The sequence below is a fragment of the Erithacus rubecula genome, assembly GCF_903797595.1.
Source record: "Erithacus rubecula genome assembly, chromosome: 5".
Classification (NCBI taxonomy): domain Eukaryota; kingdom Metazoa; phylum Chordata; class Aves; order Passeriformes; family Muscicapidae; genus Erithacus; species Erithacus rubecula.
Window position 1 is genome coordinate 11,842,609 of NC_136687.1, and position 19,363 is coordinate 11,861,971.

A 19,363-nucleotide genomic window follows, 5' to 3' on the forward strand; every position below is an offset into this window, starting at 1 on the left:
CGTTCCCAGAGGAAGGACAGGAGGAGCGCGGCGCGATTCCCGCCCGCGGGCTCCGAGCGCGGTGCCCCGGCCCCGCCGAGCGGGTGCGCAGCGCGGCCGCGGCCGCTGGAGGGCAGCAGAGCCCCGCGAGCATGGGCGGCGCACGGACGGACACGGTGCGAAAGCTGCTCCGGACTCATCCTCATCCCTCTGCCAGCGCGGCAGCACGAGAGATCTGCCCACCAGCAGCAAAATGCAGCTAAAGAAACCTCCAGAACGCGCCATATGTTGTACGCGCTTTGCTCAGCCACTTGAAGAGGGAACGTATGGAACAGCATCAAGAACAGCCGCAGAAACGCAAAGCAACAACTCAGCTGATTCCTTCACTTTCAAAGTCCAAGCCAGGAATATGTAGGGCTGGAAAACTCAGAACTGAAACTTCTCTTGATGTTTTAAATCCTGACTGTTGTCTTTGTGTGCACGTTTTGGAAAACAAATACTGTATTTATCCTTTTAAAGTGCTCTGAATACTTACAAAGTAGTACATTTTTACCCTGGAAGCCAAAATGTTCCACCTAACATAGCTTAGCTGTACAAAGTGCATTCCCTGAGTTTAGGAGACTGTACTTCAACAAACCAAATCCACTTGGCTATAGTTTATCAGTGTCCTGAAAGGGACAGGACAAGCTGTTATGGGAAGTTACTGTAGTAGCTCAGAAAGAAATTCTGTTTGTTTCAAACAAGTGCCCTCCTTCATTTTCAACTTGAGCTATCACTGCTGGTTTTCCAGCGCATTGCGTTTTTTAAAATTTTCTGGTGGTAGTGTTGGAAATGATATAACTTTCCTAATAATTTTTTAAAATTAATTGTTTTAATTCATTTTTATGATTAATTATTTTAATGAATCATAAGAAGTCTCATTTTCCACTCTGTCGTACGCCACTGTAGCCAGCACTTAGCAAGTTCTGGGAGAGAGGGATTAAAAATGGAAGATTTGGTGAGGAGGGAATAGTTCTGCTCAGTATGTCAGTGTGGGAAAACTCCATTTATTTTGCTTAGTGTTGTTCATCCTCTACCTGCTTTGAGGAAGCAGCTGCCCTGTGATAACACACTCCCACTCACATACTTGAGCCTCCTGCTGGGAGAAGGAGAGATCATGGAAGCACAGCCTTGGGATAAACTGTGCATGCATGAAGCCCTTTGATACGCCAGGCACTGAGCCCCTGCCCATCCTCATGGTCTGTGAGGCTGAACTGAGTCTGACAGAGCCTGTGTCCTCATGTGCCTCTGTTTCCTGGCATGAACTAAGCCTGACAGAGCCTGTGCCAGTGAAATAATGAAATAAACCCACTCTTTGCACTTCAGCTGAAGCATAGAGATCACCCTGGTTACCTCAGTGCATGGATTCACACAACCAGGTTTGCCACAAGCTGCTATAGTGGCAGAAAAATTACTGTTTGGGTCCGGGAAAATTACTGAAACTTTAAGTTTCACTAAAACAACTGTAATCAACCTTGATATGCTTCAGTGATCTCAGAGCTGGGCTAGAGATATATTGCTGAAACTGTACACTAGGAATGCAGAATTGATGAACCACAAGGACATTCTGCAGAACCCTGAGGTAAACACAAAACTTACAAAGACAAGTCAGCAATTGTACTGAAACACTTTCTACCTGGACAACAGATAATAAAAAGATTGAAATTATGGGCTAATTAGCATGAGAAGAAACAAATCAATCAACAACTAATAGAAGAAAGAATAGTAATTAATGAAAACAATTATATAAATTATAGCAAATGAACATTAATTTCTTTGTTTGCTAAAAATGTACAAATAGTGGAAAGTTTCAAAAGTGCTTATGCACGTTCAGGGAAAGATCCTGCACACATCCAGTGCTGTAATAAAGTAATGCCTGCAGTGTAGTATTAAAAAAAGAGACTTTGATTTATGCCAACATTCTCAGTGACAGAAGGGCTTGTGAATTCAGTAACACACAAAGCAAAACTGTTCCAAGAGAAGCACCTTGAGCACCTGATTTATCTTTTAGCTCATTTACTCATCCTCTTTCTTTTTTTGTGAACCTTCTCTAAACACAGCTGTTTTATAGTTTTGTGGTTGAGCTTCAAAGCTGATGGAGTTGGGCTTGCTCAGCCTCAAGAAGAGACATCTGACCAGAGACTTCACCAATATCTGCAAATATCTGAAAGGAGGGCTCATGAAGAGATGGATCCAGGCTCTTCCCAGTGGTGCCAAGCAACAGGACAAGAGGCAATGGAGAGAAATTAATTGCACCTGAATATTGAGGAAGAACTTCTCTACTGTGCAGGTGACTGAGCACTGGAACAGATTTTGCAGAGAGGTTGTGGAGTCTCCCTCATTGGAGATCTTCAAGAACCATCTGGGCACAATCCTGTGCCATGTGCTCTGGGTTGGCCCTGCTTGAGCACGATGGACCAGATGACTACTGTGGTCCCTCCCAGTCTCACCCAGTCTGTGATTATGTGATCTGTCTACCTGTGAGAAACAATCAACATTTCATATCAGATAATTTTGTTAGAGGATGGAAACGAAATCAGGATGGCAACAGGACAAGCGGTGTCAAAGAGAAGCCCTGGTGAATTCTTGGTGACAGGACCAGTTTCATGGACAGCAACACCACCAAGGATGCAGGAAGTTAAAGAGGCTTCCTGCTTGGATGCTGCTCCTGTTTGCCAGCTAGCAGCACTGCTATCAGCGTTTCCTGCTCGGGTAACAAGCCTTGGCATTGCCAAGAGCCGACCCTCCCTTTAGGAGCCTCAGCGGGAAGCTCAGGAACGCCGAACCGGCCCTGCAGGTGGCTGAGTCACAGGACAAACAGAGAAGGACCAAAGACCAGGCAAGAGCCGGGAATTCGGAGGCCATCAAAAACGGCTTGCAAATGGCAAATCAAAAGGGACAGATAAGGTGGAAACTGCTGGGAATTTCTCCATTTGGTGTTCTAAGTCGGTGCAGGGCTGGAGCCTAAGTGAGAAAGAGGCGCTAAGAGATCGGTCGGTCTCCTGTCTGCAAAGAAGAGAGTTCATGCGACACGGGGGGAAATCGAGATGCTTTGAAGGCAAGGTTAGAAAACGCAGGGGAGGGACTGAACTTATGTAGCTGTAAAGCACTGAGGAAGATGCGAATTGTCTCTCAAGCGTTCCATAACAAAGCTTTTTCTGGATGACATTGTTTCATTCGGCCTTATTTAAATACTGAATAATCTATTTGCATTTGTTAGAGGAAATTGCCATTCTACCCTCAGAGCTGGCTAGCTACACATAGCTAAGAAAGAGAGGTAAAAGTGCCTAATCAGTGTTGACTATCAGATAACTGATTCAGTTTTACTGATATGAAGTATATTTATTGAAATCTGGACTTTCTCAGGTACAGATAGATGTGATCAGAAAATCTGTTGGCTAGCAAACTATTTCTTGAACTATCGTGTAAAATATTATAATCTTGTATTTTAGGAATGTTCCTAATTTTTCTGGTTTTGAAAGAAACGATCTGCTAAGTGTAGTTCACTTTTATGAAAATTTGCAACAATTGGTGCTGACCAAGAGAGGCCAGGAAACAAAGTATAGAAATACAAAAGTATTTATTCATGTACATGAGGCGTCCCAGCCAAACTGGGTCATCCTGAATGTGGTTTTACACAGGGTTCTTATACCCTTCAATCAGTCCAGTACAACATGATTTCACTATTAACCAAGATCCACACTACTGATTTTTAATCATTGTAAAAATTTGCCAGGCAACTGTATTTCTGCATCATTCTTGCTGCTTGTCTATTGATCCAAATGTTCCTGGGGTCAGTTTTGCCAGATAACACTGGAAGGGTTTCAAAGATATATTAGAGTGACTAGAATTCTGGCTTTATCTCGGTTTTCCATGACAGTTCTATGCTTCCAAGAAGCAAAGTCCTTATTTCCAGGGCTGGGCTGGTCCTTTAGTTAGTTTTACTTGAGTGTGAACAAACTCAAAGTCTCTAGTAAAATATCTCATTCCATTTCACTGTATTATGTGAACTAATACATAGGAACAAAATGAATACATGTTCATATTACAAAGACTGATTTAACAGTTAGGGAAGTAAACTTTCATAACACTACATCATCACCTTTGCAGAATAGCTGACACCAGTCAGTAATTGCAAATTGTCCCTGGTGGCTTTCATGGGATCCACACACACAACTTCCAATTATAACTGCTCACAGTTACAATGATCACTCATGATTTTTAGCTCTTTGCTATACCAATAATAATATCTTTTTCTTTTTTTAAGTTTTAAATCAGATAGAAGCTTCCTTAGCTGCTCCTTTCGTGAAAGTTGAGAGCAAAGTACTTTTGATCATCCTTTTTACCTTTCACTGAACCTTTTCCACTACTTTTCTTCTTTCCTGAGCTGAGGGAACTTAGAAACTCAAAGGGCTTTTAGAATATGTTAAGTCATGAATTTACACAGCAGCATTAAACTGCTTTGTTCTCTGCTCTTTTTTCAAATCTCACCATAAGCCTTATTTTTATCAACTTTATTAAGCCCAGAAGTGAGATTTTCACAGAAACTTTTTCCAAGGCCAAGATTTTGCTCCTGTACAGTACTAGTCAGCTAAGAGTTGATGGTTTTTTATTTTAAGTCAGGATGTTTTTCCTCAATGTGTATCACCTTAGTCTATCCAAAATCTAATTTTCCCTTTTACTGTTTAGTTATTCAGCTCCATAATGTCCTTCCACATATCTTTAGCCAGTTCTTGTCCTCAGGTCCCTCAATAGCTTGCTAAGATCAGAAGGCTGTCACTTGAGTGCCCAGCTCCCTTTTCAAGTCACTTGTATGTTGAGCAGGTCCAAGCAGAGATTGATACAGCAGTGCACCCAACATCTCAATGCTACAAGGACCACACACTCACTCCACCCTTAGCCAGCTATTCATGCCAAGATAGTTGGTCTTACACCATTACAGTCTAGTTTGACAGTCTGTCAAAAGCCTTCTAAAAATCCCAATCAGACAGACAACTTTATTCACAAGTTTAAAGATATTCAGCAGAATACAGTGTTCAAAACTGCCATTGAAAGTGTTTTCTTGCACTGCTAATCAAAAGATTTAACAAACTCTTGAAGGCAAAATCTCATTTTGGAACTAAAAAAATGATAATTGAGAGGATACTTTCCCCCAAGACTTCCCTGTATATAGCTTTCCCTTTTCTTGTTTGTGACCTGAAGAGCCTATCCCAAAATCTAAGAACCCTGAGGATGTATGTCCATGCCTAAACAAGATCCAGCACTCTCAAATCATTGCAGTAGAGAACAGATTGGAAAATGTGTCACGGCAACACAGAGCTCAACTTTGAAGACATGTACGAAAAAGCTTCATTTCAAAGACCTCATCTGGGAAGACTGTGGGGCTCCGTGTTAGATATGCTTTGTTTTTAAAGTGGACTGATTTGATATTGCAGTGACATCAAAGGTGTTTTATAGGGTAATATGCAGCCAGCGTAATCCTCTTTCTGTCCCTTGAAATTTTGCTAACAACACATCTGGATTTCATAGGAAGGATATGAGAACACACAACTACGCCACTGTAGTACTTCACTAGCGATGCCCGTGAAAGGCGTGCCCACAGCACAGCCTCGAGTACACCCCAAGGGATGGGAAGGGATGCACAGAGGTTGTGGCGATCAACAGCGCATCCTTTGGCCTGCGGTGCGAGCCTGGAGGGGCAGCCAGCGGCAGCCAGCGCACCGTGCAGCTGCCACAGAGCGCGGCCGGGGCGCCCCTCGCTGTGTTCCAACCCCAATACCCGGTGCCCTGTGCCCGGTGCCCGGGCAGGTGCGGCGCTCGGTAGAGCTCTACGCGCGGCGGGCGGGGCGCCGTGAGGTCAGTTCCGCCGCGCACGGGCGGCCCGGCCCGGCGGCGGGGCCCCGCTCGCCCTCCCTGCCGGAATGAGCGCCGCAGGGCGGGGCGGCAGCGGCCGCGCAGGACGCGGGGCGGCGCTGCGTTCCTCCCGTGTCCGGAGACAGCGGCGGCGGCCGGCGGGGTCAGCGCCGGGGGAGGCCGCCCTTCCTTCGTGCCCCTCGTCCCGCTGCGGGCCAGGTAAGGCCCCGGGCCCTCCGCTCCCGCCGCCCGCCCTCCCTCCCTGCGCGGGGCCGGGGCGGGCGCGGCGCGCGGTGCTGCCCCCTGCGGGCCGGCGGCGGCAGCGCTCGGCGGGCGGAGGGTGCGCGGCCCGCGCAGCGCCCGCCTTCCCTCGGCGCTGCCTTCCCTCGGCACCTTCCTTCCCTCATCAGCTCCTTCCCTGAGCGCCTTCCCTCATCAGCGCCTTCCCTGAGCGCATCCCGCGGCGCCGCGCCCGGGCCCCGCGCACGGACGGGCCGGGGCGCCTCCCTTCCGCGGGCAGGCGGCAGCACTGGGGCTGCGTGCCCAAGAAAAGGAGGGTTTTCGGTGCTTGCTGTCTCGTGGACGCCATCAGGCCGCTTTGGACTCGTCTGGACTGAAGCTGTTGTGTCCAGGTTTGTCGTCTTGGTCATCCTCTTGAAGAAAAGGAGCTTTCGGGTTAGTAAGTGTATTCATGAGCAAAATAGAACATCCTGTGTTTTGTGTGCAAATGAGATTCTTTTGAGTATTTGGGCTTAAGATTGGCTTATTTGAATCCCATGTTGAATTTTGTTGCAAGACAATCTATCATTGAAAAGTGTTGCATTGGACACTTAAAATAATTTAGATGTATTAAACCGATTTTCTTCTAAGTAAATAACCCAGTGTTATCGTAGATGTAGCCAAAATGTCCTGCAATGCACATTTAATTTAAAAAGTCTGTTGTATGTTTAAGAAGACTAATGGTGTTTTACAGGATTTTTCTAGCAGTCTGTTGTGCATTGTTTCTGCAGTAGATGGTTTCAGTCAAGGCTCTTTTCTTGCACATACAAACAGTATGTGGCTAGTTTTAGCAGGAATGAAAGCTGTGGAAATCCATTTTAACATCTACATGAGTGCTTTGAGATCTGGGCATGGAGGGATATGTACTTCTAATGGGACTCTTCCCCCTCTTCTCCCATTTTCTTCAGTGCCATTTGCTGTATTTCCTACAGGCCTTAGCACTCAAGAGTAGGGTAATGCTTTATACTAGTCAGTATGCTTTGGAAATGCAGAAAGACTTTGAAAATCGTTGTAAATTGTGTGGAAGGATGAAATGAGCAGCACAGATATTAAAAAAAAAAATATCATACATGTAATGATGACTCTATAAACGTCTCTGAGCACTCTGTAGAATACTGCTTTTGATACAGTAGTTATTTGGCAATGCCTTGTTTAGCTTATTGCAGGAAGACCATGAAGCAGTTGAATGATATGACAGAAGTGTGTATCTTTCAGATACAAATTAAGCTAGGCCTTGTTCCTAGAGCCGCAGGGAAGCAGACCTCCATTTCAGTAGAATGCTGCATGGTGCATACATGTACCTGCATCCATACAATGCCAAGAAACCTTTGTAGATTGGACAATTTTTCACTTATGCATTCAAAAAATAGTGATTTCCTTTCAATCGGTGTTCTGCATGACTTTGTAAGTAATAAACATTTTAAGTGTAATTGATTTTTTTCCTGTAGAGTGAAAGAACTGTATATTTTTAAATAAAAATGAGCTCTAAAAACTTGATGCATGGTCCTTGCTCTTCTTAATTGTCTGCATTGTCATTCCTCATTAATTTTGCTTTGAAAAACCTCATGTGAATTTCAGCTAAAAACCAAGAACTGTTAAGACTGTGATTAGCTGTTGTTGTGAGACAAAATGGCTTTTTAAGAAGAAATACTTGTAGACAAAATTTTTTTGGTGTATTTGAAATTTTTTTAATACAAAATTAATTATTTTGATTGATACAATATGTAATACTTCAGTGAAACACTTTGGCTCTCTCCCAGTCATTAGGCCTAAAATTAGTGACTGGTAATTGGCAGCTGTGTAGTTGGGTCAGTAGAACAGTTAACTCTGCTGAACAGAGATAATAAATGTTAAACAGTCAGTTTAAAATAATATATTGTAAAATACAGGCAAGGCAAGGTAATTTTAAGCATGCACAGAGATTTAAATCTTTCACAGTGGCTCAAATTTTATACACTGCATCCTCCTGATGCAGTGACGCAGGGTGTCTTCCAATTGTGTTTAAACTTCTTTTTTTAAGGGATGACTTTTATGGGGTTTTCAGTACCAAAGCATTTCCTGATTGTTGGCTGCAGTCTGTGATCTTTGTGTGTGAGAGGTGTGTGCTTTGCTGAAGAAAGGGCTCATTTTTTTGATCACATAGGCTAAATGCATCCTGCTCATCACACCCTTTTCATTGATAGCAGCATATAGCTTGAACTAAAGGAAACTCAAGCCCTGGAATATACATATTCTTCTTTGAAATGATGAACAAATTTTCAATCTATTTGAAGTAAATAGAAATTTCTAGTCTGAAAGTGGCCACATCAGTGGTTTTATAACCTACTGCAGTGCAAAAACCCTAGTACTGGTTGAATTTGGTATAGGCAGGCTGCAGAGGATGTTGTGTCCTATTTTCCTTTGTCTCATCGATCTTTGTTTTTTAGCCTTTATGTACGTGGGATGTCCACAGTTTGGAATGCCATTTAATTCCTGTGGATCTGTTAAAACTCTTGTGTCTTGAGCAGCAACGTTCAAGATATGATAGTGTTGTGTGAAAGGCAGCAATGTTTGTTTTGCTGAATGCCTGACCTTTTAATGTCACTGAATTGCAGGTGTTTGGTAGGAGTGAAGGGGAAAATTTGGTTTATCTTTCTTGTGATGTCTTTTTTCCAAGTGCTTCTTTTTTTTATTGGTTTTCCCCCCAAACTAGGGTCTCTATTTTTTAAAATTTTTTCCTAATTTGGGTAGTTTGTTGTGTTTCAGAATTTTTTTTTTCTGAATTCGTTCTTGTGAAGACAGTGACTGGAATTGATTTTGACACTCTTAGTGTCTGTTATTTCATTTTTCATCCATCCCCTTCCTGTGTTTGCCATTGAGACTCTTTGTAGACTTCAAGATCTTCCTATGATGATATCTTTGTGTTGCACTGCAACACATATGTGCACTGCATTTGATTTTAACTCAAAAAATCAACTATTTGTCTTTTAAATTTAAGATTTAATTAAATCTTCTAAAGCATATTTCTGCCAACCCTTCAAATACCAAAACAAATCTTTAGGGGAATTCCTCCCCCTCCTCACCTCCCCCAGTGGTATGGAGTGAATGTATGTAATGTTCACCTCTCTGTGTACATTGATGATCTCGGCTTTCTGAAGTAACAAGAATTTTTTTTTTCCTTTTTAATACAGGCATTAAATTACAATATAATTTTGGGCTTGTTTTATCCAAAATAACTATAAATTTGAGCTGTTTGTACCAAAACCTTTGTTATTAACTGGTCAGTATTCAGGATACATGGTGAAAAACTAGCTAGGAACACAATAGAGATGTTATTTTGACATCAATTTGCTATTCAGTTCTTTTTTTACCTTTTACTGGGTCTGGTTGGGATGGAGTTAAATTTCTTGAAAGCAGCCTGTGCAGTGATGTGCTTTGGATCTGTGGCTAAAACAATCGTGGTAACACACTGGTGTTTTGGTTGTTGCTGAACAATGTTTGCACAATGTCAAGGTTTTCTCCCCCCCAGTCCTCACTCTAGGGAGTAGGCATGGGGTGGGCAAGAGATTGGGAGGGCACAAAACTGGGACAGCTCCCCAGAACTGGTCTGGGGGATAGTCCATGTCTTAAAATGTTATGCTCAGCCATGAAAACTGGAAGTAGAGGAAGGGCAGGGGATTCTTCCAGGTGCCTTCCAGGGTGGCAGCTGCTCGGAGACTGGCTGGGCAGTGGTTTGCTTGTGAAAGATGGTGAGTGATTTTCCATATGCCACCTCCCTGCTTCTTTGCTCTCTTAAACTGCCTTTGTCCTGACCCATAAACTTTCCTGTGCTGCTTCTCTACTTCACTCTCCTTGCTGCTGAGGGAGGGGCAGCATCAAGCTGCTGGTTCTCTCTGTGGCTGCTGCCTGGGATCCACCTCGGCGCATGCGGATCGCGGGCACGCACCAGCAATCGCAACCTGCATTCTGCTGTGTTGCTCACAGGTCTGCCTGAAAGTGTGGTTTGGGGCTTAAACCACGGCAGACTTTCCTACATACAGCTGTTCAAATTAGGAAAATTTGGGAGGATTGCTAGTCTGTTCTTCTAATTATATCTGTTAAATTTTTCTGGCATAGTCTTGGACTAAGAAGCGCAGAACTGGTAAATTCAAGCGTTCTGAAAATGTTGGACTGTGTTTCTTGTACTTACTTGCCCTTTAAAGACTGTGGATTCTTTTTCATGTTCTCCCATAAAGTGAAATCTACAGAGTTTTAAAAAAAACAAGAAAATTTTCTGAGATTATAGGGTTTTTTTTTTTGTGGTCAAGGATGTTGATGGCATAAATTCTCTATACTTTCAGTTAGTTCACATGGAGGGCAGTTTCAGTATTAATGGATAGATGCTAACAGCAGAGAAAGGCAAATACTGATACAGTTTTCTCCGTTTCCTTTCAAATGCCATATTACTTCTTTCTTAAAGCTGTACAGAAATGCATTAAGCATCTTTGGTCTGGATCTTGAGCTTATCAAGATCTCTTATCATCTTTCTCCTGAAACAAAAAGGTGATATGCTGAACATAGGCCTACCATCACACGTGTGTGTCAACGGGTTAATCTTTTGTTTAAAAAGTGGTAGTAGCCAGGGAAGGATGTTCCATCTGATCTACTGCAAATGTTTTGCTTTTCTTTCCTCTTTAGAATCAGGGTAATAGAGCACATAATGTCATCTACATTAGAATTGCTTGAAGAAGATTCTCCAGCAGTCATGATACAGCAGTCATGTATATTTTCCTCCTTCCTGCAAGGCTGCTATTGATTTATTTTTCACATTGTGTGTATTTTCACAGCTGTCTGCATTGCAATGAGATGAGATTACTACAGTCTTACAACTAGAGTTTTAGTGTACAACTATCTATCTGCTTTAGAGCAAAAAGCTTGTAATGTTGTCCCTAACCAGTTTTTGAACTTATTTTTACTGTTGTTTGTGGTTACATCAGAATACTTTAAGATGCCCATCTTTAGGGCAGTATTGCTATAGTAGTTATGGATATTGACAGAGTACAAGGAAGATCACGGGATCACTGTGTGGTTTGTGTTGGAACAGACCTAGCTCATGAGAAAGAACGCTCTCCACTAGACCATGTTGCTCAGGGCTCCATCCAGCCTGGCCTGGGATGAGGCATCCATAGCTTCTCTTCATAGCCTGTTCCAGTGCCTCACCATCCTCACAGTAATGAATTTCTTTCTAATGTCTAATTTAAATCTACCTTTCTTCATCTTGAAGCCATTCCCCCTTGTAAAAGCCCCTCTCCAGCCTTCTTGAAAGTTCTTTCAGTACTGGAAGGTGCTGTAAGGTCTCTGTGAAGCCATCTCTGTAGGCTGAACAACCCCAATTCTCTCAGCTTGTCCTCATAGAAGTGCTTCAGCTTTGAGTGGGTCCAGAGGAGAGCCATTTTCCTGTTGGGGGCCCCAAGCTGGATGCAGCAGCAGTCCAGGTGGAGTCTCATGAGAGCAGAGTGGGAGAATTGCCTCCTTTGGCCTGCTGGCTTTTGATGCAGTGCAGGATGTGGTTGCTTTCTGGGTTTTGAGCACATAAGATGCAGGAAAACCTTCTTGGATCAGAAGTTTAGTATTGTGAAGCTGTTGGGGAGATCACAGAATTATTTGGGCTGGAAAAGACCTGCAAGATCATCAAATCCAACTTGTAACTTAGCACTGCAAAGCCAACCACTAAACCATATCCTTGAGTGACCAGTGTACATGTCTTTAATATCCCCAGGGATGGTAACTCCACTACTTCTGTAGGTAACCTGTTTCAATTCCTGACAACCCTTTCAATGAAAAATTCTTCTTAATATTCAATCTAAATGTGCTCTGGAGCAATTTGAGGCAATTTCCTCTCTTCCTGTCACTTGTTACCTGGGAGAAGAGGCTGACACCCACCTGCCACAGCCTCCTTTCAGGCACTTAGAGAGTGCAATAAAGTCTCCCCTGAGCCCCATTTTCTCCAGGCTCCACACCCCTGGCTCCCTCAGCCACTCCTTTTAAGATTTACTCTCCAGACCTTTTACCAGCTCTATTGCCCTTCTCTGTACTCACTCAGGCACCTCAATGTCTTTCCAGTACCACAGTTTAATTTCTTGATTATCATATGATTATTGTGATGGGAAGCTGCTTAAATGAATTCAGCACTGTGCTTTTGAAGTCCAGACCAGGCCCTGATCTCTGTGGGTAGACTTGGTGAGGATCTGGACTTAAGAAGCAGAAGCCTTTTGTTAGGTGGACTGAAAAACAGAAATGATCTCATGCAATTGAGTCTGTTTGTGATTGCAAGTCTGTGCAACAGTATGTCTATAACTAATGATGTTAAAATAAGAAAGGTGTTGATTGGACTTCATGTATGTCTCAAAAGCCTAATTTGATTGTTTATTTTACAAATAGTAGTGGTCTCATAGCCTTGCCAAAAACTTAATGGCTGAGATCTTTTTCCTGTTAAATATAGTAGAGAGACAGAGTGCTGAAACCTGTGGGGTAAATATATTGCATGTGTTAATTTGGAGTTTTACAGTGATATTACTGATCTCCTTCTGCCTTATGTTGCATTGTTTATTTTGCTTGATTGACGTTCTGTTTTATTAGGATGAAATGAATGAAATTATTTATATGCTTGTCCACCTATATAGAAGTGGCTACACTGTAACATTAATAGTAGAGAATGTAATTAATTTTGCAGTCACAGATTGTTTTGACTTCATTACTTTGAGAACATGTGAAGCATAAATCACATCTTGTTATGAATTAGTGTTCAACACTGTATCTGAAACATTGGCACTGATTAGGAAAGAACTTACTTCTGTATATCAGGAATTTTCATACTAACTTAAAATTTATTTTATTTAAAATCAAACTAATAGTTTTTTGTTTCTAGTAACCATTGTAGCCACATTCTGTTTCCCTGCTATTCACATATGAATGGCACTTGAAGTGTTTCATGATATCTTGTCCTGAGTTGAGGGCTGTGTATGAACTGAAATATGATTCTGCTGCTCAGTTCTGTTACAAGTATCTTGTTTGGTTTATAAATATGTTTCTGAAGTGTAAAATGACATGGGAGAAATACCATGAACTCTTTAGGTTTTGATGCATAGAGGTAATTATATGAATTTGAGAACATTTTGAATGAGAACAAATATTAAAGGATTATTTGCTTTGGTATGTTTTAGAGTCATTGGTTTTAAGTGCAGAATACAATCAGTGGTATATTAACAGTAGACTTGCACTCTGTAATTCAGCTGTAGTCCACTAATAGTTCAATTATTAGTTCATTGAATTTCACTGATTACTGAATCTTAATTGATTTAATCTTCTGCTTTTTATTCTTTAGTGCTGCAAGCTGATTGACTAAGAACATGGAATAGAATATGGATGCAGTTGCTTGAACACTATTTCTTCCAAAGCTTGCATTCTGCAGATTGGTGGCCTGAATGATTGAGTGATAAGCAACATATGCAAGATTAATACCAAGAAAACATTCTGTCTGTTGCTGCCGTGTTTTATGAAAATGGTGCAGAGTTGCTTCTTCTGAAATGCAGTTGAAAAAAATGAGGGAAATTTTACCAAGATTGTACCCTGGCCAAATTAATGATAAAAATAATTCTTTAACTACATCCCCAAAGCAATCTGATGATAAAACACATCTGTCAAAAGGGGTGGATGACCAAAACTGCTGTTACCAAGGAACTGAGGCTGAGAACAATAAGTTGTCACTGATAAGCTGTATAAAATGCAGAAATGTTCAGAAAATTTCAATTCAAGATATAGAAAAGCATAAGAAGCTTGAGTGGACTGAAGACAAAAATTTCATCTGCAAGAAGTGCAGTCATATTAAACCACCAGCTTTTGATTTTGTTCCTGAGGGTGCCAATGCAGCAGACTATGAAAAACGCGAAAGAAAAACCCCAAGTAAAACCCAGAAAACGTTTAAAGTAAAAAATTTTCTGCCAGGTAAATACTACTGTGATAAATGCCGATTTTCTACAAAGGATCCTTTACAGTATAAAAAGCATGTAGGGCAACATGAAGAAATTAAGTTTCTTTGTTCCCACTGTAGTTATGTATCCTACACCAAAGGAGAATTCCAGAGACATTTGGTGAAACACACTGGAACCTTTCCGTATCAGTGTGAGTACTGTGAATATGGTGCTGTTAGACATGACTATATAGTTAAACATACAAGAAGAGTGCATGAAACACCCAGAAAACGGCTGTCAAATACTCTTGTGAACCACAAGCAAAAGAAGCTGAGTCAAAGCACTTTATGTAAAAAGCAGAAGTACAATAAAATTCCTCTCCAAAATGAACTTTCAAATTTGTCGTCAAATATGGTTTGTGAGATTCCAAGCAAAACAACTAAAACAGCCTGCTCATCTCAAAATGTAGAATGTAGCATAAACACATCATCAGTCCAGGATAAGACAATATTGGAGCCATCTGAAATGAGTGTATGTGAGAATCAAAGTGTGGAGGTTGAGGTTTATTCTCCAAAAACAGAGCCTTTACAACCTGGGATGCCTTTAACAGTAATTGCACCGTCTGAGCTTGTAGTTCCTTCCAACTGTTTAGCTCAGATAGTAGAGCTTAAAATAGTTAATGGAGCACAACAGCTGGTTCTTAAACTAATTCCAATGAAAGAAGCAACTTACAAACCTGTGAACTGTGCTGAAGAGGAACTTGAGAGTCAAGGTACAGAACAATCTGCAGAAGTAAAAAACCCATCTTCTGTGTGTCAAAATGAGTTACTAACTATGGAAGTGAATGTAAACAAATCATCCAGTGTTAGTAACCAGCCTAATTTGGATAGTACATATGAGAAGAATTCTGAATGTTTTTGTTCTCCTGATCCTCAACTCTCAGGCTATAGCTCTGTATCTATACAGAGGGAAGATACATCAAAATTATGCTTTCATTTGGTGAAAGGTAGTGATGTCCATTCAGGTGTTCTAGAACTTTGTTCTCCATCTCTGGTGATGAACAGTTCTGAAAAAAAAAGTGATCTCAAATCCTCAAGGGGGAAAGATGGAAAAAATAGTGATCTGTATTGTTTTGAAGAAGGTGAAGACACATACCGTCCAAAATACACTTCCGTTTCTGAAGGCAGAAGTTCCAAGAATGTTTCAATAGAAGCTGCTCAGGAGGGCAAAAATTCTTTTGCTGTCTGCAAAGAAAAGGATATATTGTCTGTGAAGAGGGTTGACAAGGAACATAGCATTCTACCAGTCAGCTCTACTGAAGCACATTTAGCTGGAAAGGGTTTTGGTAAAAAATCTGTTACATCTTCTGAAGCAGGAAAAGACTTCCATGTTACTAAAACTCCACCTCTTGAGGATGTAACTTCTGGCTTGAGCAAAGTAAAAAGAACTGAAACCATAAGTCAAAAGAGTGGTCATCTTCTGGAATCACTAGAACTACAGAAGATGGAAAATAAAGGCAGTCCTTTTGAAGGACCTGTTATTTCATCTGTATTTTCTCTTAGCTCTGGGGCTAAAAATGTTCCAGAGGATGTCAGATGGGATGACACAACACGCAGGAAAAAATCAGCAACATTGCTGTGTAGAAAGATTGCTCAGCTCATGAATGCTGGTGAACCTAATGTGAAATCCATGCCCTTGAGATGTCAGGCTTCTAGTAAAAAGTTGCTTTTGCCTCGGGAAAGTTCAGCAAGCTGTGCCACTGGAGTGGAGCAAACTGCAACTGTGTCTGAAGTGCATGGTGAAAGAAGTGTGATTAGTAGTGAAGAACACAGTGAAGATCAGCTCTTTACATTTGCAAGAACTTCTAAAAACAGGGTAACTAAAAATTCTCATGTTGCTACCCCAGTGTTTATCCCCAAAGGGACAATGCTGAGAGTGCTGAATGCTTCTAGCAGTCAAAGCTCATATGGAATAGAAAACAGGAGTGAAACATCAGCTCCTGCCCATCACAATGAAATGTTTCTGCCTCGCCCGGTCCCCGTGAGTGTTTCTGAGACAGTTAGCAGTAAGTTCCCGAGTTTGCCTAATCAGAGGGAACCAAGTGCTGAGTCCCAAACTGTATCACTCAGGCAAAGACCAAAGAGAGAGGCAAGTGCTAAAAGTAGCAGCAAGCAAACTGGTGTAACATTTCAGAAAAGCAGTGATGTGAGCAGACAGAGCAAGCCCTATTCAAAAAGTCAGCTAAGTCCCAAAAATAAGGCAAAACAACCAAGCTTCAGAGAACTTCCTAAGAGGAAAACAAGAGCTCAGTCAGAAACCACTTCAAGTTCTGATATGGCATACCTGTTGACAGCAAGACGTCTTCGACTCGTTCCTCTGAAAATGAATCAGTTGATAAAATGCCCTCGTCGAAATCAGCCAGTTGTGGTACTAAACCACCCTGATGTCGATTCACCAGAGATAATTAATGTCATGAAAACTATCAACAAGTATAAAGGTCAAGTCCTGAAAGTAGTTCTGTCAGAAAGGACAAGAAGTTGTCTTGGTGTCAAACGTTATCGAAAACGACTTACTCTTCAGAATGCTGAGACAGGAAACCAAGCAAAAAAGCAGAGTATGCTAAAAATGAAGCTGAAAAAGACGCACAAAAACAACTACCAAGTGGTGGAAACTTCACCAGCTGAAGCACTTCAGTGTGTGTTTAAGTGTTGGTTTTGTGGAAGAGTATATATGGACCAAGAAGAATGGATAAGTCATGGACAGAGGCACTTAATAGAGGCAACCAAGGGTTGGGATGTTCTTTCTCTTCAAGCAAAAAAACGTTAAGTGAGAGCCTACAGGAGGTTTCCCCTTTTGCATTTAATGAGTGACACTAACTTGTTTGGAATGGTGGGTGGAAATAACTGCTTTATTTTGCCAAAAGCCCTCTACTGTTAGCAAATGAAGAAGAGAGCAGAGGTAGAAAGATAGAGGAGCTGATAGTGAAGATTAAGCACTATTTTGCACTCTTGTGTTTGAAATTTGTTTTGGAGGTCAGCTTTATCTGTTCCACAGGAGAAATTTGAAGAAGATTTGCTATGCAAACATCTTTCTAGTTACCTTAGGATACTGTGCTGTATGTGGTTTGTGCTAGGTCTGTATGGATTAAAATCTTAGATGATGAGATCTTTGTAAATTTAACAGGATTTAGTTTGCTTTATTACAGCATGGTGTTTCAGAGATCAAGCACATTCTTTGGAAATACACCTTTGGTCCTCTGTGGTCAGCAAGTGTACGTGATAGGTTTTAGTGACAAATTAGGCACTATGCATAAAAAGTAAAATTTAAATGCAAGTGCTCTGTTTCAGTGAAATAAAAACACTTCTACTGAGTTCAGAGAATGTACAAGGGTGTAGATGAAAAATCTATGGAATCAGTTACTCCTGCGAGATCAGACAGCACTAAAAATTTAATTTTGTTTAGTACTGAGTCTTTACCTAGACTTTATTGTGTAGATTCGAGGAAGCAGAACATTGTCAGGATTCTGTACCATCAGGCCAGAGGTAGCATCAGGCTTGGGCTGATAATGAAAAGCACTTCTCTGTGTGGCCTCAAGGCTGTTCTGAAATAATATTAGCCAAATATAAACCATCTTGTGTGTGATAGAGGCATTTACAGACTCGGTATTTGGTTAGAACTCTAGCTGGTGAGTTTATTTGCTGGGAACTTGTTGAAGACTTTTCAAAATGAAAAGCCATGTTGCACAGCTGTGACATTGACAGTGTTGAACCAGATTTTCAGTGCAATCTTTCATGTTTAAGAATTTAGATGTTGTTACCATTTATTTTTTGTAGGCCTCAAATTCATACAAGCATGTGCCTAGTTGCAGATTATGTCTGATGCATACTGACTTCAGTGCAGCGTAAACATTGCTCAGTTGCTTAAACACTTTTCTAAATCAGGGCCAAATTACAGTTTTTTTAGTAAAAAAGAGGGGCAGGATGACACTGAAGTTACTGTTTCTGTATGTGAGCTGTGGGTGTTTCTCTTCGTATTGTCAATTTAAAATAATTTTAGAATCATATAGAATGAAGTATATTGAAGCACATACTTACAATTAAAATAATGTGTTACAGTTTAAGAAATATGAAAATCAATACCAACTCTAATGCTGGATGTGTGTTCTGTGTTTGAACTGGGACTTCTCTGGTAAACTTGTAGTCCCTACTCTTTTCACTGATGGTGCATTTTTGTAAACAGTTTAGCTGGGAATATTTTTTTATATACTCCAGCAGATTATACATTGTTTTGATAAAATATTTATCATATCTACATTGGAATGTAAATATTTTAAAACTACATCTGACTGAGGTTTATTTTCAGAACCACTTATTGCTTTCCCATAATTTTGCAATACAGTGTTAAAATCCTTCTGATAGCTGGTGCTTTAAGTCAGATCTTTTTTCATCGTGTACACATGGAAAAGTTTTGTATCATTTGTATCACACTAACCTATTCCATAGAACAAACTTTGTTTTTCCTGTTTTGTCAGTAATAAGGAAATGACAGTTCTCATTTTGTATTCAAATGGAATTATATTTTTTTAGATGGGTACACTAGAGGGTTTTTTTTTTTTCTGCTTCATATACTTTGATGCCAAACCTAACAGTGCTATTAGCATTTTCAAAGGTGAAAATAGTTTCCATTTTAAAATTATAGTGTATCATATACAATAAATACTGAAATGGTTAATACAAAAAACCCTGTGGTTAGCATTTCTCCTTTGTTTTAATTCCTTCAGTCCAGGTTACTGGTTGAATTAATTTTGTTTCTGTAGAAGCTACCAAATAAATAGTTTTGAATTCGCTTTGTAAGAGTTGTCACTGGCAAAATCAGAAGATTGCTCGTGAAAGCTGTACTGGGGGAATGGGGGAAGTGTTGCTGCTCAACTTTGTGAACCTGTCTGTTTTAAGTATACTAGTAATGCTTGTCTTCTATAGGAAGTTTACTGTTTAGTAAACATCTGCAAAGCTCTGTATGTCACAGCCGTAATCTGTTATCTAAATTGTTAAGCCTTGAGGTTTTTAAGGTTTTTAATTTTGTTTTTTTTTTTCTGTTTCAACATGAAAACATTTTGGAATTTAAATTGTATTGTGGTTATGACATTCTTAAAGCAGATTATGTCATGCATTTTTTATGAACTCTGCTAAACCCTATTTTAGCAGTTTCCGTTTTTTTACTTTTATTAGATGAAATTATGTCAGAATAATTTCCTTCAAGTTTAACAGTCTCATCAGTTAGAGAGT

The 19,363-nt window shown here is 40.8% G+C and overlaps 1 protein-coding gene across 4 annotated transcripts; it reads left to right on the forward strand.

Annotated features, from left to right (window-relative positions):
- The first annotated feature begins 5,870 nt into the window (after positions 1-5,870).
- ZNF518B (zinc finger protein 518B) lies at positions 5,871-18,931 on the forward strand. Of its 4 annotated transcripts, XM_079307189.1 has the most exons (3): positions 5,871-6,090; positions 6,295-6,546; positions 13,493-18,931. In XM_079307189.1, the coding sequence occupies exon 3, from the start codon at positions 13,695-13,697 to the stop codon at positions 16,902-16,904; it is 3,210 nt and encodes a 1,069-aa protein (XP_079163315.1). In that variant the 5' UTR covers positions 5,871-6,090; positions 6,295-6,546; positions 13,493-13,694; the 3' UTR covers positions 16,905-18,931. The 4 variants fall into 4 exon arrangements, 3 of the variants coding, with proteins under 3 accessions (XP_079163315.1, XP_079163313.1, XP_079163314.1); XM_079307187.1 differs by lacking the exon at positions 6,295-6,546; XR_013774432.1 differs by lacking the exons at positions 5,871-6,090; positions 13,493-18,931 and adding an exon at positions 7,307-7,647 and having other exon boundaries at positions 6,369-6,546.
- Positions 18,932-19,363: the final 432 nt, after the last annotated feature.

Bases quoted from the DNA above. Each gene is read 5' to 3' on its own strand.
- ZNF518B (XM_079307189.1), top strand. From the start codon at position 13,695: ATGCAGTTGAAAAAAATGAGGGAAATTTTACCAAGATTGTACCCTGGC.